The following is a 22,807-nucleotide window of genomic DNA, read 5'->3' as shown; positions in this document are numbered from 1 at the left end:
TCTAGGTATTAACAGCATCACCTAATAAACAACAATCACTACACATCACAAAGGGTTCGATTACTCAACAATCACATCAACATAAGGATCAATTTTTCTCAGCAACCATAAGAAAATCCTTACAAAGAAGCTACGTTTAAAATTTTCATTAGGTCAGACTGTTCCAATTAATATTCAGAACAGATCATAATTTATAACTACCTACAAATTGAATGTCTACATATAAAACACTAGTGCAATAGCTCACTTAAAAGCAATGAAAGCAGAAAGCTTTAAAACAAAAGTTTGTTATCAAAAGCAAAAAGAGGGGCACCTGGGTGGCTCAGTCGGTTAAGCATCCGACTTCAGCTCATGTCATGATCTCATGGTTCGTGGGTTTGAGCCCTGTGTCAGGCTCTGTGCTGACAGCTCAGAGCCTGGAGCCTGCTTCGGATTCTATGTCTCCCCCACCCCGACCCTCCCCTGCTCATGCTGTCTCTCTCTCACACACAAAAATAAATAAAAACATTTTTAAAAAACTCTTTTTAATTTTAAAAAAGCAAAGAGAGAACAGAAAACAAACTAGTACCTAAATTCCAAGTTATCACCTCACTTCCAGGAAACCTCTTTGTACCTTAAAAAGTTATAGTTTTTAATATCAATAGCACAATTTTACTTTGGTGTTATTGAATTAAACACATGTTTATCTTCAAGGAAAAGTTTGTTTTATAAAAAATAAGACCTAGACTAATGTATCAAGAGAAAAGAATTGAGCAATCAACAATGTACACATATATTAAAAATTGGTATATGACAAGGGCCATTACAGATCCACAGAGAAAGAATGGATAATTCGATCCCTGGTGACGGGGAAAGCGACTATTCACCAGCCAAAGAAGGGGGGGGGGTTGTGAAACAAAAGAGATCATATGGCAAGGAGACTCCAAGAGGGACCTAAACACATTCCTACATTTTGCAAGATGATGGAGTATTAACACTAAAAAGCTCTAAAGTTAAAGATATCTAAGTAGTCCTTAGAGCAAGCACTAAAAAAAGAAAAACAAAAAATACATTAAAATAGACTAAAAAAAAAAGTCGTCTTCCAAGTTTCCAGTTTCTGTGCAAGGAGCTTAGAAGTCCTCACTTAGTCCTTAGAGCAAGTAAAAAAGCTGAGGCAACTGAAAACTCAACAACTGTTCTTAGATCCATAAGAGAGGCAAGGTCACCCTACAAACTACTACCCCCTGAACCTGAAGAGACTCCAAGCAGATAGATAATCACAGTCTCCCAGAGCAGAAACCATCTGAAACCTCAGGGGGAATGAGAGCCAGACTAGGAAACACGACACTGATAAACCCCAGGAGGCTCCCTGTGGACAACTGTGAGAGTGAAAAACTCAAAGAGTGCCCAGTCACAGAGGGACCCTCACACCTTTGTGCGTTATACCTCTGCTCTGGGAGCTTACTAAGTAAATATCAGGAAAAGCCCCTCATGCTTCGACGGAGGGAGAAAGGGAGAGGAATCATTTTGAAATAAGCCATAGCACACTGTTCTCAACAGGGCCTATCCTCGGTAAAAGCTAGTTTACCAGAGCCTAACCTATTGGGGTATTACAAGAGCCTAAGTGACATGGGGAAGAGAAATACCTAACCCCAGCCAGCTTCAGAATTCCACATAAAAGAAAGCAAAATATACAACTCCAGCACACTCTAACCACCCTGTCCCACCTAAGAGGTAAAGAAAAACTGAGAAAGACATAAAGTTCACAGTCTAGAGACACAGGCTCACTGAGAGACTGAGGCCCAACCACAGGAATCTAGAACAGTTTCCTTCCACCGACACCTCACGACATTAGTAACAGCCTGTTACAGCAATTGCTTTCACCTGGTATATCACGCCCAGCTAGCAAGAAAAAAATTACAAGGCACATCAAAATGCAAAAATCACAATTTGAAGATACAGAGCAAGCATCATAAGCAGACATGGCAGAGATGCTGGAATCATCAGGCCAGGAATTTATATTAAAACAATGACTGGGGCACTCTCCTGGCTCAGTTGGTAAAGCACCATGACTCTAAATCTCAGGGTCATGAGCTCAAATCCCCACTATGGTTGTGGAGCCTATTTTTAAACAAATAAGCAAAACAAAAGAATGATTAATACTAAGGACTCTAATGGATCAAGCAGATAGCAAAGAGAAACATCTGAGCAAGGTAAGCAGAGAGATGAATTTCCTAAGAAAGAACCACAAAGAAAATGAACTACAGCAGAAATGAAGAGTGCCTATGATATAATTATTAGTAGACTGGACACACTCGAGGGAAAAAAGCTACTGGAGAGAAAGAGAGAATGGAACTGGAGAAATATTCAAAACAATAGTTTCCCTAAATTAATGTTAGACACCAAACCACAAATCAAGAAAGCTCAAAGAACACCAAGCAGCATATATGCCAAACAAACAAACAAACAAAAGAACACAAGTACACCAAGGCATACCTTATTAAAACTACAAAAAAATAAACCTAAAGAAAAACCCTGAAAGAGGCCAGAAGAACAAAAATACCTTACCTATAGAGGAATAAGGATAATTACATCCAACTTGTCCTCAGAAACCATGCAAACAAGAGAGTGAAGTGAAATATTTAGTGTTGGCGGGGAGGGGAAACACCCTGAGAAATTATCCTGACTTTACCAGACAAAAATTGAGAATATTTGTTGCCAGTGGACCTGCTCTGCAAGAAATGTTAAATGTCCTCTGAAGACGAAGAAAACAATACAGATAAGAAACTTATCTACAAAAAGGTGAAATATTAAAGAAAAAACAAGTTAAGGTAAAATTAAAAATTTAATTTTTCTTATTCTTAATTGTTCTAACAGATAATAATTCATTCAAAATAATACTGTAACAATGTAAAATAGTGTAATAATGTAACCAAAGCAACAATGTAATTGATGTTGTATGCTTATGTATATGTATGAGGGGTGTGTGTGTGTCTCATGAATGCTTACATATAACTGAATGATAGCAATGATATAAGGGACAGGAAGAAGGAAAGAATTACATTATTATCATAAGGTATACTCACTACCTATTAAAGGTTATAGTGTTATTTGAAAGTAGACTAGGATTAGTTGTAAATGTATATTACAAAACTAGGGCAACCACTGAAAAAAAAGTTTAAAAATAGTATAGTTGACTACTAAGAAAGGAGAGAAAATGGCCCACATAAAATGTTCAGTTAAAACTACAAAAGGCAGAAGTGGGAAAACAGACTAGTGAATGTAGTAGAGATGAATCCATCTACAGTAATAATCACTTTCAATGTCAATTAGTCTAAGTATACCAATTAAAACACAAACATTATCAGAGCTGATCAAAAAACACGACCCAACTACATGTTGTATACAAGAAATCTACTAGAAAGACAAATACAGATTAATTAAGCACATAAAAAATGAAAATGAAATAAAAGCACATAAAGAAATGCCCTACAACATACGCCATCAAGGAAACGTAAACTAAAATAATGAGACACTGCCACCCTCCTATCAGAAGGGTCATAACGCAGAACATGGCAACACTAAATGCTGGCAAGGATGTGGAGCAACAGGAATTCTCACTCACTGCTGGTGGGGATGCAAACTGGTACAGCCACCGTGGATAACAGTTTGGTAGTGTCTTACAAAGTCAAACAGACTCATAACATATGATATAGCAATCATACCCCTTGGTAGTTACCCAAAGGGGTTGAAAACATAAATATACAAAAACCTGCACATGAATATTTATAACAGCTTTACTGGTAACTGCCAAAACTTGGAAGCAATCAACATGTCCTGCAGCAGGGCAAAAGACAGAAAGTTGTATATCCAGATGGTGGAAAATTATTCAGCACTATAAAGAAATGCCCTATTAAGTCATGTAAACACATGGACTAAGCTTAAAGGCGTATTACTAAATAAAAGAAGCCAACCTGAAAAGCTGACATACTGTATGATTTTGACTATATGACATTCTGGAAAAGGTAAAACGATAGAGACAGTAAAAAGATCAGTAGTCACCAGGGGTTGGAGGAAGGACAAGCACAGAGGACTTTTGGAACAGTGAGATTACTCTGCCTGACACTATAATGGCCAATACGTGTCGATGTAAAACCCGGTCAACATGAATAAGGGCTGTAGTCCAGCTGCCAATACTGTCAGCTTCCTGGTTTTCTATTATACCACAGTTACACACGATGCTACCACTGCGGGGAAACTGGAAAGTTTTCAAGTGACTCTATGTAGTATGTGTGTAATATTCTATGACTCTACAATCATGTCAAAGTTAAAAGTTAAAGATATTAAAACAGACCACATAGTGACAAACATAATAAAAAGAGCATAAAATAATATGGCAGAGCTATGCCAAATATATTAGTTGTATAAATAAATGTACATGGACTGAACTTAAGTATTCAAATAAAATGGTTTTTTCTGACTAGCATTCCAAATACAACTCAAATTTATGTGGCATTTGAGACAAACATTAAAGTGTTTCAGGAAGATAAAGACATACTAGGCAAATGCAAGCAAAAAAAAAAAAAGAAAAAAGAAAAAGAAAGATAACTAAAAATTTGGAACTCAATCCAAATACATTAAATGAAATAAAGGGCATAATTTTTAATGCTAGAAATTGCACCTCAAATTAAAGATACAACCTAAAACCATATTCAATAGCATAAATCTGATAGCTGTCTATCAACCTTTGAACTCCCAATAAAAGACAATGCACTTTTTATCAAATGTTCAAAACATAGTTTCAAAAACTGAGCATAAATTAAGCTACAAGGAAAACCTTATAAAGTTTCATACGTAGAAAATACTGTAACAACATTCTCAGATAAGAATCCAATAAAACTAGAAATAAATAATAAAGGGGCCATTCTATCTTCTTTAACTCTTTACAAAATAATTCTTATATTAAAGGAGAAATACAAATTAAAATTGCAGAATTTTACGAAAGTACTACATATCAGGATCCTAAGAGATATAAATAAAGCACTTATCAAAAGAAAATTCTCAAAACCCAGAAAATTCATCACTACTTAAACTATTCCAAAGCAAGACAAAAATAAGGTAAACTTCTGTAATATTTTATGAAGTAAATGACAATCCTAATAGAGAATACACACACCTAGCCAATCCACAAATAGTGATTATCATGATAAACTCAGGTTCACTCCAGAAAAGCAAGGACTGCAGAATGTCAAGAAATCTATTGAGGGGTGCGTGGGTGGCTCAGTTGGTTGAGCTGCCGGCTTCAGCTCAGGTCATAATCTCGCAGTTCATGGGTTTGAGCCCCGCCTCAGGCTCTGTGCTGACAGCTCAGAGCCTGCAGCCTGTCTTCAGATTCTGTGTCTCCCTCTTTCTCTGACCCTCCCTGCTTATGCTGTCTCTCTCTCTCTCAAAAATAAATAAAACATTAAAAAAAAGAAAAAAAAAAACTTGAGCTAATTCCCCCAAAATAATAGTTTCATTGAAAAGATCTGGTGATTACCACTTTAATCACATATTCAAACTTGGAACCACTTGGAATTATGGACCTGATGACCTCAGCATCATCTATGAAATATATTCTTACTAAGAATGTTTAATCTAAATGTAATCAAGTCTTTAGACTGAACTTCAGTTAACAGGAAATACATGAGTTAAATGAACCAATTAAACAAGTCCATGAGGAAAATTTTCAGACAAAACCAGAAAAGTTTTACACCCGAGATAACTGGCCTGGTCACATCAATAAGTCAATTTCATGGGACGAGGGAAGGAGGGTGGAGATTAAGCTAGATTAAAAGAAAATAAACATAACACTATACATAATTTCCACTAGAGTCTAGCTAAAAATAAAAAGCAATAAAAGCATTTTAGGACACTGTGGCCTAGCTGGTATTAGAGAGTGACTGTTGATTTTCTTACATGTGGTCATAGTGTAATTACACAGAAAAATACCCCTGCTTGAAAATACGAATGCTCAAGCATTTAGGAGTAAAGTCTCATGATGTTTGCAACAGTTCACACACATATACACACATAACCACACATAAATATACTCACAACTAAGTAAAAATTGCAAAATGCTAACAACTATTGACTCTAGTACACAGTACTAGTACACATGTGTTTAATTTCGACATTTTCTGTCGAAAATAGGCAAATAACTTCAATAATGCTCTTATTACTCAAGTGTTAAAAATAAATAAATCAGAGCAAACTTGGTTTAAAACGTCTAAAATTTCATGTATGAGTTACATATTTTAAAATTATATTTCTAAAACAAGTATTCACATTTTAAATAAATTAGGAAGTTGCAATCACCAGAATGACTCTCATTAATGAGCAAAAATCAATAATAACTTTTAACACTTAACATTTTCCTACGTGTCAGGCCCTGCTCTAAGAACTTTTACATAAGTTAATTCATTTAACTCTCTGAACAACCATGTGAGCAGATTATCACTATCTCCACCTTTCAGGTAAGGAATAGGCCATAACACAGTAAGTGACAGAGCCGGTTGCCTAAGCCAGGTAGTACAGCTCCAGAATCCACACTCCTAACACACAGTATCATTCTGTGCTATACTTTCAGTGTGATAACCTATGCTTCTAGTGATTCTGACTTGCTTATACTGGGATATAATATGCACCAGTCCTTTGATTTTAGTAATTTTAATAATCCAAAAATACGATACAAGCAAAGAACCAAAAATTTAGACACCAAAAATTTAGACATCATTATGTTACATAAGAAGGCATTAAAAATGGCTTCGTTTAAGTAAATATTTAATTAACTAATAAGATCCATCTATACTCTTAATGTGAGATCAGTGATTATAACAAACATCTTCATAAACTGGATGGACCTTATCTTGATTAATATATGACCCCATTTTCTTGATTAATACATGACTCCATTTTGACTCTCTGGAATAAAGATGGAATCAAAGCAGTTTTCAGCAATGAAAATCATTATCCATGAGATAGTAAAAATTCTTTTTGCAAAAGCTTTATCTTCAGCTCTTTACCTGACTCAATAACTTACATAAAAGTTTGTAGCATTTTATAGAAATCTTATTGTGTCACTTTAAACACTTTCAGGTTTATATAAATGAAAATATTTTTAAATGAGAGGATACCTTAAAAATAATAACTGATTTAATAGAGATCACTCAATGACTTGAAGCAAATTACAGATGTATATTATAAGAGAAAACTACTGTTAATGTTCTTAGGTGTGATGTATTGTCATTATGGAAAAGATCTTCAATTAGATTTGTGTATGTTATGTTTTATTTAGGCACCTTAGAGAGCTCTCTAATTTTTTAGTAAACAAAGACCACTAGGTATTATTATTCTATAAAGTCAATCTTTATATTTTAATGGACTTAATAAACATAAATAATATTAATACAAAATTAAATTTTCCATCAAATATCTATAATACTAAAATCATATGTGGAAATATTTCTCATTCGTGGACTACAAGAAATAATAAATTTAAAAATTTTTAGTTGGGGTAGAGGACAGTAAACTAGTTCTATTATATATGTAGATAAATAAAAATTTACCTGCTTTTTCTTTCAATTAGAATGGCCACATAAGATGCTGGCAAAGCGGCACCAAAGCCAGGACTCCAAGAGTAGAATTTTCCAAGTATCTTCCTGAAATTCAAATTTGGAATGTTTGTATAAAAGTTTTATTTGGTTATTTCAGTTATTACGAAACCCCACCCTCTACCTAAATGACCTACAGCACCTCAAATTCAACATGTCCATAACCAAACATATTATCTCTCTCCCCTGTGCCCATGAACTTGTTCTCTCCTCTGTTTTCCTAGGTTAATAACAACTACCTACTCCACTTACATCTGACACTTTGAAACAGCCTTAACTTCTTTTTCTTTTCCCCCACATATTAAATCATTCCCTTAAATTTTTTCCATATGCAAGTTAACTCTCAAATTCCTCTCCAATCTGCTACCCCTCCCTTAGTTAAATCCCTTACAATCTCTGATTCTGATTACTACAACAGCAAACTAATAAGTATCTCTCCTTCCAATAATTTAGTCAGTCACATTAATTCAAACATTCCCTGGATCCAACATTACTCACTATGCAAACCTTCTATGCTCTCAGGTTCCTAATCTATCAAATGGGAATAATAATACTACCTATCTCATATAGTTGCCATGAGGACTACAAGAGCTATTTCCTAGCACCATGCACGGCATGTAGAAAGTGCTAAGGAAATGTTAGCTGTTGTTATAATTATTACTACTACTATTTCTTAACACATGATATTCAACAAACGTCACCCTTCTTTGCTTCTACAACCCTTTATAACTTTTTCTTACAGTACTTACTAAAGCAATTTATATTTTTTAGTTTTATATAGATATACATGTATATCAATTTTCACTTACTAGAATATGTCCCTTGAATATAAAAATTACATGGTGTTCACATGCTATAAAACGGACATTAGCTGCTTGGGTTTTTAAAGAGATCCAAAAAAAAAGGATATTTGGAAATGTTAGGAAGATTTTTCAAAGATACTATGTTCCTAAGAAAGGGAGAAGCAGCCCACAAAGCTTGCAAACAAATAATCTGAACAAAGTTGGTTGATGGATAAAAAATGTATTATAAGAAAAAATGCAAATACATATATAAAGATTAAGGATCATGATAAAATGATATTTTTAACTGAAGCTTAGTTTTAAAAGAATTAGAAAACCTACAGAACACATATAACATGGGTATTTCTAAAATAAACATTAGAAACCTGCCCAAGAAAACTAAAAGTAATTCTCCCTCCAATATAAAATCCACAAAGGCTTTAAGAAGTTACTGAATGCAAAAATCAAGAAAAATTACTCAGTGGGTCAGCTATAGGAAGAACACAGATGTAACTATAAATATTTTAAGTATTATAGGTATTTTGCATTTCCACAAGTTAACCAAACAGATTAACAGAACATAAAGAAATAAGCTACAACAGCAATTTATGATTATGGTAACATTTTTAAGCCTAATTATCTTATAACTTTATTTTTAGTATTTGAACAAGTATTAAAAGCTTTCCAGATTACATATGATAGTTTCTTACACACATTTTCAAGTCCATTTAAGGGCATAATTTTCTCAATAGTATAAACCTTATCAATTATTTTTTGTATAATCTATAAGCTTATAAACATTAACATTTTGAGGGGAAACATCTGTAAAAGACATTTGAAAATTATCTTTTTAATTGCAGTTAATGTATACCTGCAGAACTAATCTGGGCAACAGTAATATGAGAATAATGTAAAGTTAGTATGTTAACTTGACAGATTTAAGAAAAACACTAGTTGGGTTTTCAACAATCACTTGGGAAAAAATAATATCTAATAAACATGGTAAAGCATGTCACAGCACTAAAAACTGAATTCTAACGCATCTATGTCATAGGAAGCCTGTGACATAGGAAATTATAAGGCTTAATCAGGAGCAGAAGTTTCACCAATAGAATATGCCAGAGGTTTAACTTAGTGTTTTACATATAAACAAGAGCATTTTACAGTCTTTTTGAAGTCAAGTCACTGTGTATGGGCCTCACCTATACCATGCACGGGTGCTCTGAATTCTTGATCCATGAAATTGAAAAGTTAGGATATCCTAATCAACAACTTGGTAAGTATAGTAGGCCTCAGAAAGCTCATGATACATGAAAGCACTTTTGCTATATAATCATAGCAATAATTTGAAGTTTTTCTTAATTTTTAAGCCAAGAGGCCCACAACTCTTGGTTTAACAAGCTTTCTTTGAGATACATTAATGTCATTTGATAAAGAAAAAATATACAAGCAGTGACCTGCACAATTTTTACATAAACATGTTTGTTTTACAGTTTCAACAAAGGGATTTGTATTAACCTCCAAGCGGGATTATGAGTACCAACCTTAAAATGCAAAAGAAAGCCATATACAAGGCCCCATTAGCAGTCAGAAATGAAGCAGACTGTAGGATCTCAGGGAGTAGTTTGTGTAAATAATAGTCTAATTTTCGTTTCCGGAGAATTGCTGCAATCTGGAAAGAGAAAGGCCTTTTTGTTTAATCCAACCAATTTTACCCACTTAAATTAGCTCTTATGTGAAAGCTACTGAATAATAGCATGTATTTTAAAATTAAAGTTAAAGTTCTGTTATTTTACTGACTTCTCTACAAAAATACAATTTCTGGAACAGAAGAGAAGACACTTTAATTTACCAAAGATATAATGGATAAAATACACACCAAGAAATTACAACATGGGTCATAAAGAATAACTACCAAATGTTGTGGTATTTACATATAATGCCTTAAAAGTAGTTTCAAGCTGAATAATGGAGTACATTATTAAATGGCGAAAATAAAGCACAATTCAAATAGAAATTGAATGTCAAAACAAAACTGTTTTACAGCTATTATCAGCCTGGATATTAGAGAACCTCAGTGATAGAAACCAAAGAAATTCATTCAGCTATTCAACCATGATTACTGTGTGACAAAACCATGCTGGGAACACGAAAAGTAAAAAATAAAATTAATAATTTCTGGCCCACTGGAGGCCATTAAAAAGAGGGGGGACAGCTTGAAAAACAAACACTGAGATTCTAGTCTACTACAGGTTGGTACAAAAATGTTACCAGAACAGGAACAAGTTCCTGTACCAAGGATGCAGAAGTCTGTCAAAAAATTATTTCATAAAGGATGTCATGCTATGAGTCTTCATGGCTTATCTTTCTAATTTAAATTTAGATTGAAAATATATTTTACTGACTTTTGTATGTGACCTCAGAATTTTTAAAAAATTTTTGAAAATTAAAACAAAAAAAGCTCTGAAGTAATTTACTAAGGATATTTAAAAATCAAGACATGAGATCTAAGTATTTATCAAGTACACTATTAATGTTATAAAACATAAACAGAACATGAATTGCAATATGGTATGATGAGATACAGATAGAGATATTAAAGAATAATTAAGCATTAGTAATATTATACAAAGTGGCTTGGAAGTTCATCAAAGAGTGAGTTTAACATAGGGGTGGGCAGCTGTTTCATTGAGAAAGGGATATGAGCTACATTTGAAAAAATAGAATTTTTGCAGGCTACAGGGAAAAAATATTTTTCCATCACACCGAAGCAACATATTAAAGAAGAAAAAGTTAAAACCATATAATTAGGGAATGAGGAAGGGAGTGTAGGGAAGGGCAATACTGACTTGAAAGAAGACTAGAGAACTTTATTCACTCTCCACCATCCCCGACACACCTTTCCTAAGGTCAGTGATCAATATATCCAATGGACTTGTCTCAGTTCTCTTCTTGCTCCACCCCTCTGAAGCCCCTGAAAATGACCATCTCCTGTTTCATTCAATTAAACAATTTGTTAATAAGAACTATGCCATACACAGCAAAGACAATGATGACTAAGATCTAATCCCTGCCTTCTAGGCACATAAAATCTTGATAGGGAAATAGACACATAAACTAGAATATGCCAAATGCTAGACTAGAAAAGAAGAAACTGCTATAGAAATACGTATTAAAGAATGACTAAAAGGAGATGGGACTGGTAAGGTCATGATGTCCAGAAGATAAACTGAACTTTGTAAGACAGAGCTTAACAAATAGGTGGAATTTTGATATGAGAAGTTTCTATAGTTTCCATGATAATGAATTATTTTCATCTTCCCATTATATCTCTAAATGTTTTTCCTTCATTAGCATTTCTCCCTCAGATCACTACTTATTCTACATGTGCTCTCTTTCCAAAGGCATCATCTATCATCTCAAAGTAGGAATTCCTATTATAACTCCAACCTCTTCCCTAAATTCTTAACACATCTTTCAAATGTCTATTGAACATATCAACAAATATGTAACATAAGCATCAAAATACTCAGTATGTCCAGAGCAGAACTCACTATATATCAAAAAAAAAAAAAATGCTTTAACCTCTGACTTTCCCACCTTACCACATCCACCGATTACTTAAGAACAATATGTGTCTGTCACAGTCACTCCCTGGTCCTCAAGCATCTCATCAGTTCTAATGGTGTCCTAGTATCCTCAGGTTTGGGAATATGATGTCTCTTTCATTTTAGATTTAACAATGGGCAGAATTTGGTACTATGTTATATATTCAAATAGTTACAGGAAAAAAAATCTCCTCTGTTCCTGGAAAGGAGGAAACAAAACTATCCCTGTTTGCAGATAACCTGGTTGTCTACACAGAATATCCTAAACAACACACAAAACCTGATTGTCTACACATAGTATCCCAAAAAACACACAAAATCATACAAACAAACAAAACCCAACCTCCTAGAACTATTAAGTCAGTTCAGCAAGGGCACAGGATATAGATAAACCTACAAAAATCACTTATATTTCTATATAAAAGCAATCAAGACATGGATGCCAAAATTAAAAATACAGTAGCATTTATAAATCGTCAAAAAAATAAAATACCTAGGGAAAAATCTAACTGTATAGGACTTATATGCTGAAAATTATACAACGCTGATGAAAGAAAGCAAAGAAGGTATATTCTTGTGGACTAGAAAACTCAGGATGTCAATTCTCCCCAAAGTGACACAATTTATATCACAATCTCAGAAAGATTTTTGCAGGGGCGCCTAGGTGGCTCAGTCAGTTGAGCGGCTGACTTTGGCTCAGGTCATGATCTAACGGTTCATGGGTTCGAGGCCCGCTTCAGGCTCTACAGCTCAGAGCCTGGAGCCTGCTTCAGATTCTGTATCTCCCTCTCTCTCTGGACCTCCCCTGCTTACGCTGTCTCTCTATCTCAAAAATAAATTTTTTTAAAAAACATAAAAAAAAGAAAGATTTTTGCAGACAGGTATAGACAAGATCATCCTGAAATAGATACAAAAAGCGAATTGATTATAAGAGCTAAAACAACTTTGAAAAAGGGAATCAAGTGAGAAGAATCAATCCACCCAATTTTAATACTTACTATGTTGATAGAGCAATCAGGCTTTGTGATATTGGCAGAGAAATAAATAAATAGGTTAATGAAACAGAATAGAGAACCTAGAAATAGAATCATGAAAATACTTCTAACTAAAAGATAGCCTTTTCAACAATGGTGCTAGAGCAAGTGGATATCCATAGGCCTGAAAATGTTAAACAAAAATTTAAAAATAACCTTAATCTAAGTCTCATACTTCACACAAAATTTAATTCAAAATGGATCATAGACATAAATGTAAAACATAAAATTATAAAATTTTAGGGGGAAAAAATCAGACAAAATCTTAGGAATTTGAGGGTAGGCAAAGAGTTCTTAGACATGAGACCAAAAACACAATTCATAAAAGGAAAAACTGTAGGGTTGCCTGGGTGCCTCAGTCAGTTAAACATCTGACTCTTAATCTCAGATCAGGTCTTGATCTCAGGGTCATAAGTTCAAGCCCCATGTTGGGCTGCTTACTGGGCATTAAATACTTTTAAATTTTTTTTTTAAAGAAAAAGGAAAACTGAAAATTACACTTCAGAATTAAACTTTTTCTCTTTAAAAGACTTGTTAAGAAGATAAAATGACCAGCTACAAAATGGGAGAAAATATGTGTAAACTACATATCCAGCAAAGAACTTTGTAGTATCTGGAATATATAAGGAAATCCCACAACTCAATGGTAAAAAAATTAATGTAATTAAAAAGTGGCAAAGATATGAAGAGACATTTCATTGAAGATATGCAAATGACAAATAAGCACACTATCCATAAAGAAAATGCAAATTAAAACCCACAAATGAGCTATCACTATACAACCATCAGAATTGGCTGAAATTAAAAAATAAGGGAAACACCAAATTCTGGCAAGAAAGACAGAGAAATTGGATCACTCATGCATTACTAGAGAGAATGTGAAATGGTAGAGTCATTCTGTAAAGCAGTTTGCCAGTTTCTTGAAATAATAAACAACTATCATATGACCAAGCAACTGTTGTCCAGGGTGTTTATCCTAAAGAAATGAAAATGTATGTTAATATAAAATCTGTGCACAAATGTTTATAGCAACTTTTCCACAGAATAGTCAAAAACCAGAAATCACCCATATGTTTTTCAAGAGGTGAATGGTTTAAAAAATAGTCGAGTATTCATACAAGAGAATACTACTCAGCAATGAAAAAGAATAAATGAGTGACATATAAAACAATCTTGATGAATCTCCGGAGGAATATGCTGAGTAAAAAAAGGCCAGCCCCTAAACACCGTATAATGCAGGAAATCATTTACATGACATTCTTGAAATGGCAGAATCATCGAAATGAAGAATAAAGTAATGGTGGCCAGTAGTTAGGAGGAGGTGGGTATGTAGGAGGAAAGTGGGTATTGTTATCAAAGGGCAACATAAGAATTCCTTTTGATGATGGAAATATTCTTTATTTTGATTATACCAATTGCAGGGTTTGGGTTGTGATATTTACTATCATTTTGTAAGATGATACCATCAGGAGAAACAAAATAAAAAGTACAGGAAATCTCTCCATTATTTCTTACAACTGCATAAGAATCTACCATCATCTCAAAATAAAAAGTTCAATTAAAAAAAAAAAGCAGGAACGCTGGGGTGGCTCAGTCAGTTAAACATCCAACTCTTGATCTTGGCTCAGGACATGATCTCACAGTTCATGAGTTCGAGCCCTGCACCGTGCTCTGCACTGACAGCATAAAGCCTGCTTGGAATTGTTTCTCACGCTCTCTCTCTGCCCCTATCCCACTCATACTCTCTCGCTCTCTCTCAAAAAAATAAATAAACTTAAAAATAAAAAGCAGTCATCCACCTGGCCAATAGGTAAATGGAATATGCTCATCATCATTACCCATCATTGCACAAAGAAATACCACTACACACAAACCAGAATGACTAAAACAAAAAGAAATGATAAAGCCAAGTATTGATTGGACTGAAAAAACTATGTAAAATTACAAATACCACCAAAAATTAAATGTCCATTACCAGTAAAGTGGATAAATTGTACATATTTGCAATATTGGTACACCAAACTGTATAGCCTATTGTACAAAACAGGGGATATCCTACACAAAATGTAGGAAACAACCTAGGACCTTATCATCACTGTGCTCTAACCCAGAGCTTCCAACCAGGGTTTACAAGTGGCCAAAATACTGATCCTCTCAACAGTGTGGATAGCCAGGCCTAAGGTAACAGAGCACAGCAATAAACATTTTAGTCTTCCCTAGTGTGCCACACAATTATTACCATTTTCTAGGTATACCATAGCATGCTACAATGTAAAAAATGATTAGGAAACACTGATCTCACCAAATAACAGCAATTATACATATCATGTAGTAAGAGCACATGCACATATGTATAAAATCATTATCTGAAATCATCAGATACCTTCAGAAACATATTTTAATAGCAAATATCTTGTAATGTTCATAAGCTTTGACCATAAAATCCCACATTAATCTCATGAATTTTTCAAATATGCTTACAAAAATTTAGCTAAATACGGGTACATAGCACTATGACTAAAATACAAACTTATATTTATTTACCATAGTTACATAATCTTGTTTTAGAAGACCACTTAATGACTAGGGGAAAAAAAAACAAAAGATATAAAATGAAAATGCAGATGACAAAAAAGTATTTTTTAATGAACATATGGAACAAGCAAGAGAATGTTAGTCATTGGTTATCTCTGATGGTGGCAACATATTATTTTAATCTTCTTTTTGCTTTGGGGTATTTTCCAGAAATTCTACAATAAACATAGGATACGTGTGTAAAACTGGTGGGAGACAACGTAAAAGAAAATGAGGATTATTATAGAAAAAAGAATCTGAATGAGAGACAAAAATAAATACCCTAATAGAGTATAAAATAATCATGTGATAAGATTTTTAATTTTAGCTCTACAATTAATAATTGCTAAGAAGGATCCTTGTTTAGATATAATTCTTTAGATTTCTGTTTCCTCAATCATTAAAGAGATGAAATTAAATAACACAGGACTGACATCACCCAGATAACAGAATAGCAGATTCCAGCATTCATTTCCTTATAGAAACATCAATTTGACAACTACCCATGCATGAAAATACCTTCACAAAACTTAAGGATTCCAGGTAAGAGAGTACAGGACTTGGATGGAACATAGAAATAAGAAAACACACATTGAAAAGGGGAAGAAAGAGAATCTCATATTATGTGTATTACCTAACCTCCAAGTCCAGACATCCCAGTGTAGAGAAAGACACTCACCCAATGAAAAAAGAGTGAAGTCAGCACCCAACTTCACCACAAGCGTGTGGGCCAGCCCACACCAACTCTGGACTCAAGCTCAAGGCCCATCAAGCATCAGGCTAACTCCCAAGAAACCAGGCTCCAGTCTTACTCCAGACCTAACACCAAAGTCCAAGTCATCAGGACTGCCCCACCATGGGCCCCAGTACAAGGCCTACACCAGTGAACCTAGGCTCTCAGCCCACCCCTAAACACCAGACCAGCCAGCCAGAAGACTCCAATAGCAAGCCCATGCACAGACTTCACCAAAAAACTTACCCAAAATCTCTGGACAGTCTGTAGGATGAAGGGCTTTCACTGCAGGAGCCAGAATTTGGAGAATATAAATGATGTCTGGTGCCTGGGTGGCTCACTCGGTTAAGCATCTGACTTCAGCTCAGGTCATGATCTCATAGTTTGTGAGTTCAAGCTCTGCGTTTGGTTCTATGCTGACAGCTCAGAGCCTGGAGCCTACTTTGGATTCTGTGTCTCCTTCTCTCTCTGCCCCTCCCCTGTTCACATGGTATCTCTCTTTCTCTCTCTCTAAAATAAGTAAACATTTTTTTTTAATGCACACATGCCAAAACAAAGCCACAAGGAATACAAATAAACAGAAAAACAAAGGAACAAAATAAAGCACCAGTAACCAACCCTATAAAAACAGAAATTTATGAACTGCCAAAGAATACAAAATAATCATCTTTAAAAAACTACAACAAAACACAGACAACTAAATGAAATCAGAACACAATACATAACCAAAATGAGAAGTTCAACAAAGATAAAAAACTAATTAAAAAAAAAAAATGTGGAGCGCCTGAGTGGCTCTGTTGGTTGAGTGTCTGACTCTTGATTTTGACTTAGGTCATTATCGCAGGTTCATGGGATTGATCCCCACATGACGCTCTACTCTGAGCACAGAGTTTGCTTAAGATTCTCTCTCTCTCCTTCTGCCCCTCTCCCTTTCTCATGTTCTCCTTTTCTCTCTCTCTCTCTCTTAAAAAGGGAAAAAAGGAAATATATATACATATGTATTTTTTAAAAATCCTAACAATTCCAATTCTTTTTTAAAAAGTAATATAGAATAAAAAGGGAAAAAAATTCTGGAGCTGAAGGAAACAATGACAAAACTAAAAAAAAAAAAAATTCCACAGACAGTTTCAACAAGAGACTAGTTTAAGCTGAAGAAAGAATCACAGAGGAAACAAAATGGCAATAAATACATATCTTTCAATAATTACTTTGAATTTAAATGGACTAAACACTCCAATCATAAAACAAGAGGGACAGAATGGATAAAAAAAATAAAATAAAATAAGACCCAGCTCTATGCTGCTTCCAAGAGAATCATTTTAAACCTAAAGACAGAGGCATAATGAAAGTGAAGGAATGAAAAAATATTTACCATGCAAAGGTGAGAGCCATACAAAATAGTCCTTAAAACAAAACAAAGATCATAACAAGAGACAAAGAAGGACACTAATAATAAAGGGGGCAATTCAACAAGAAAATATAATAACTGTAAATATTTACATACCCAACATGGCAACACCCAAATATATAAAACAGTTAATAACAAACATAAAGGAACTAATTGATAATAATACAATAATAGAAGGGGACTGTAACATCCTTACATCAATAGATCATCTAAACAAAAAACCACAAGGAAACAAGGGCTTTGAATGACACACACCATACAGACTTAACAGATACATTCAAAACATTCCATCCTAAAACAAACACACATTTTTTTAGGTGCATGTCAAACATTCTCCAGAACAGATCACATATTAGGCCACAAAATAGGCCTCAAAGGATTCAAAAATATCAAAATCATACCATGCATCTTTTCTGATCACAACTCTACGAAACTAGGTATCAACTGCAAGAAAAAATCTGAAAAGAACACAAATGCATTGAGATTAAATAACATGCTCCTAAACAATGAATGAGTTAACCAGGAAATAAAAGAAAAAATTGAAAAGTTCATGGAAACAAATGAAAACGAAAACACAATGGCTCAAAACCCCATGGGAGGCAGCACAGCAGTTCTGTAAGGGAAGTTCATACCAATACAGGCCTATCTCAAAAAGCAAGAAAATATCAGATAAACAACCTAACCCTTCACCTAAGAGAGCTGGAAAAAGAACAACCAGGAGAAGGAAGGAAATAATAAAGATTAGAGCACAAATAAATAATACACAAATTAAAAAAACAAAAGAACAGATCAATGACACCAGAAGCTAGTTCTTTGGAAAAAATCAATAAAATTGATAAACCTCTAGCCAGACTTATCAAGGAAAAGAGAACAAGGACTCAAATAAAATCACAAATGAGAGAGAAGAAATAACAAACACCAACATACAAATATAAACAATTGTAAGAGAATACTCTGAAGAACTATATGCCAACAAATTGGATAACCTGGAAGAAATAGATGAACTCCTAGAAACCTAAAATACCAAAACTAAATCAGGAGGAAATAGAAAATTTGAACAGATCTTGCAAAGAAACTGAATTAGAAATCAAAAACCTATAAAGTCCAGGACCAGATGGCCACAAACAAATTCTACCAAACACTTAAAGAAGAGTCAATACCTATTCTTCTCAAACTATTCCAAATAATAATAATAATAATAATAATAATAATAATAATAATAGAAAAGAATGTTAAATTTCTAAATTCACCCTATGAGGTCAGTGTTACCCTAATACAAAAAAACAGTTATAGACACCATTAATAAAAAGAACTGCAGGCCAGTATCTGTGATGAACATAGATGCAAAAACCTTCAACAAAACATTAGCAAACCAAATCCAACAATACATTAAAAAAACCATTCACCAGGTGGGTGGGATTTATCATAGCAGGTGTGATTTATTCCTGGGTTTCAAGGTGGTTCAATATTTGCAAATCAATCAACATGATACATCACATCAATAAGACAAAGGGTAAGAACCATGTAAGCATTTCAATAGATGCAGAAAAAGTATCTGACAAGGTCCAGCATCCATACATGATAAAAAAACCTCAACAAAGTAGGTTTAGAGAGAACATATCTCAACATAATAAAGGCCACATAGGAAAAACCCACAGCTTACATCATCCATAATGGGGAATAACTGACAAGTTTTCCTCTATGGTCAGGAATAAGATAAGGATGCTCATTCTCATCACTTTTATTTAATATAGTACTGGAAGTCCTAGCCATAGCAGACAGCAAAAAGAAATAAAAAGCATCCAAATCTGTAAGGAAGAAGTAAAACTTTCACTGTTTACAGATGACATATACCATATAGAAAAGCTGAAAGAGTCCACCAAAAAAACTGCTAGAACTAATAAACGAATTCACTAAAGTAGGACACAAAAATCAATGTATAGAAATCTGTGACATTTCTATATACAAATAATGAAATAGAGAAAAAGTAATAAAGAAATCAATCCCATTTACAAATGCATCAAAAATATTAATATACCTAGGAATAAACCTAACCAGACAAAAAGACCAATACTCTGAAAATTATTTAAAACAAGGAAGAAAGACAGGGCACCTGGGTGGCTCAGAGCGTTAAGTGTCCAACTTCAGCTCAGGTCATGATCTCACCATTTGTGAGTTCGAGCCCCACATGGGGCTCTGTGCTGACAGCTCAGAGTCTGGAGCCTACTTCAGATTCTGTGTCTCCCTCTCTCTATGCCCCTCCCCTGCTCACACTCTCTCTCTCTCTCTCTCTCTCACATACACACACACACACTCCCTCCCTCTCCCTCTCTCTCTCTCAAAAGTAAATGTTAAAAAAATATTAAAACAAGGATGAAGAATATTGAAGATGACACAAAGAAATGGAAAGACATTTCATGCTCATGGATTAGAAGAACAAATATTAAAAATGACTATCAATCTATACATTTAATGCAATCGCTATCAAAATACCAAAAATATTTTTCACAGAACTACAAGAAACAATCCTAAAGTTTGTATGGAACCACAAAAGATCCCAAATAGCCAAATAATGTTGAAAAAGAAACGAAAAGCTGGAGGCATCACAATTCTAGACTTCAAGTTCTATTGCAAAACTGTAGTAATCAAAACAGTACAGTACTAGCACAAAAACAAACACATAGTTCAACAGAACAGAATGGAAAACCCAGAAATAAACCCACAGTCATATATGGTCAATTAATCTTCAACAAAGCAGGAAAGCATATTTAGTGGGGAAAAAGATACTCTCTTCACAAATGGTATTGGGAAAACTGGAGAGAAATGTACACCATACACAAAGATAAATTCAAAATGGATTAAAGACCTAAATGTAGGGGCGCCTGGGTGGCCCAGAGGATTAAGTGTTCGACTCTTGATTTCAGCTCAGGTCATAATCTCACTCTTTGTGAGATCAAGCCCTATGTCAGGATCCATGCTGACAATGTGGAGTCTGCTTGGGATTCTCACTCTCCCTCTCTCTCTCTCTGCCCCTGCCTGCTAGTGCTCTCTCTCAAAACAGATAAACAAACTTGGAGGGGAATAAAAAGACCTAAATGTAAGCACCAAACCATAAAAATTCCAGTAAAAAGCAAGTCAGTAACCTCTCTTTAACATCGGCCACAGCAACTTTTTTCTAGATAGGTCCCCTGAGGCAAGGGAAACAAGAACAAAACTAAACTGTTGGTACTACATCAAAATAAAAGCTCTGCACAATGAAGGAAATAATCAACAAAACCAAAAGGCAACCTACTGAATGGGAGAAGATATTTGCAGATGATGTATCTGATAAAAGGTTAGTATCCAATATATATAAAAAGCTTATAAAACTCAACACGCAAAAAAACAAATAATTCATTTAAAAAAATGGGCAGAAAACATGGACATTTCTCCAAAAAGACATACAGATAGCTAACAGACACATGAAAAGATGCTCATCATCTATCATCAGAGCAATTCAGATCAAAACTACAATGTGGGGGCACCTGGGTGGCTCAATCAGTTGAGCATCCGACTTCAGCTCAAGTCATGATATCACAGTTCTTGAATTCAAGCCCCACATCAGGCTTGCCGCTGTCAGTGCAGAATCTACTTTGGATTGTCTGTCCCCCTCACTCTGCCCGTCCACTACTCAAGCACGCTCTCTCTTTTTCAAAAATAAATAGCCATTAAAAAAAAAAACCCTACAATGTGAAATCACCTAATACCTGTCAGAAGCCGAATTCAACAACACAAGAAATAACAGGTGTTGGCGATGATATTGGGGAAAAGGAACCCTCTTGTACTGCTTGGGAAATGCACTGGTGCACTCACTGCGGAAAACAGTATGGAGGTTCCCCAGAAAACTAAAAATAGAACTACACTATGATCCAGCAATTGTACTCCTGGGTATTTAACCAAAGATTACAAAAACAGTAATCTGAGGGGATACATGCACTCTGATGTTTATAGTAGCATTATTTACAACAGCCACTGAATTCTACTTCTGAAAACTGTATGTTAACTAGTATTTAAATAAAAATTTGAAAAGAAAAAATATATATATAACTATGTGAGGAGGTAATATGCTAAGTAGTTTGACTGTAGTAATTATTTCACTTTGTATATATATCAAATCATGTTGAAAATTAATACGTATATCAAAACATCTTGTTGAAAGATAAAAATTACCTGTCAACACTGAAAACAAATGACACAAAGAGTTATTTCCCCACTTTTAAAACTGTATCTTTTTTTAAAAACCAATGGTACTGGAGGAACTTGATATCTGTGTAGATCAAAACATTAACCTTGACCTCTGCCTCATACTATACACAAAACTTAATTTGAGAAGGATCATAGACTTAAACTGGAAGATTATAAACAGTAAAGTATCAGAAGGAAATACAGGCAAATAGCTTTATGAATAATCCTCTGTCAAAAAACAGACAGAGCATTAAGGATAGGCCATGAAAGAAAAGGAAAAAAAAATGGTCCATGTAACCAACCTAACTAAAACAAAGGCTACAGACTGACATGTGATGCAATATTATAATTATGAGCCCCCAATTTAGGAGTTTCTCTTTATAAAAGTATCACCACTGGGTGTCTGGGTGGCTCAGTCAGTTAAGTATCTGACTTCACCTCAGGTCATGATCTCGTAATTTCTGAGTTCAAGCCCTATGTTGGGTCTGTACTGACAGCTCAGAGCCTGTAGACTGCTTCAGATTCTCTGTCTCCCTCTTTTTCTGCACCTCCTCCACTTGTGCTCTCTCTCTCTCTCTCTCTCTCTCTCTCTCTCTCTCTCAAAAATAAATAAAATTTTAAAAATAATAAAAAACTAAAAAATATCACTATTAAACATCTATCAGACCTATATGCATTTAATCTTACTCATTTCTTTTTGTTTTTGTTTTTGTTTTTGTTTTTGCATATTTTTATTTTATTTTTTATACAATTTATTTTTTTAACATATGCAATTATTTTCCGTCATTTACAATACAGTAGTTTCAATGATAC

General features: G+C 34.4%; 1 protein-coding gene across 2 annotated transcripts in view; it reads right to left on the bottom strand.

The window, feature by feature from the left end:
* TMEM135 (transmembrane protein 135) overlaps window positions 1-22,807 on the bottom strand; it is a 231,882-nt gene that overhangs the window by 195,837 nt on the left and 13,238 nt on the right. For both annotated transcript variants that reach the window (XM_029957131.1, XM_029957132.1), the window contains exons 2-3: window positions 9,958-10,085; window positions 7,587-7,679 (exon numbers count right to left, since the gene is read on the bottom strand). In XM_029957131.1, coding sequence (XP_029812991.1) covers window positions 7,587-7,679; window positions 9,958-10,085 — 221 coding nt within the window. The remainder of the gene's footprint in view (window positions 1-7,586; window positions 7,680-9,957; window positions 10,086-22,807) is intronic.

Source organism: Suricata suricatta, chromosome 11, assembly GCF_006229205.1.
Source record: "Suricata suricatta isolate VVHF042 chromosome 11, meerkat_22Aug2017_6uvM2_HiC, whole genome shotgun sequence".
Taxonomy (NCBI): domain Eukaryota; kingdom Metazoa; phylum Chordata; class Mammalia; order Carnivora; family Herpestidae; genus Suricata; species Suricata suricatta.
This window is presented reverse-complemented; position numbering and strand designations above follow the sequence as displayed.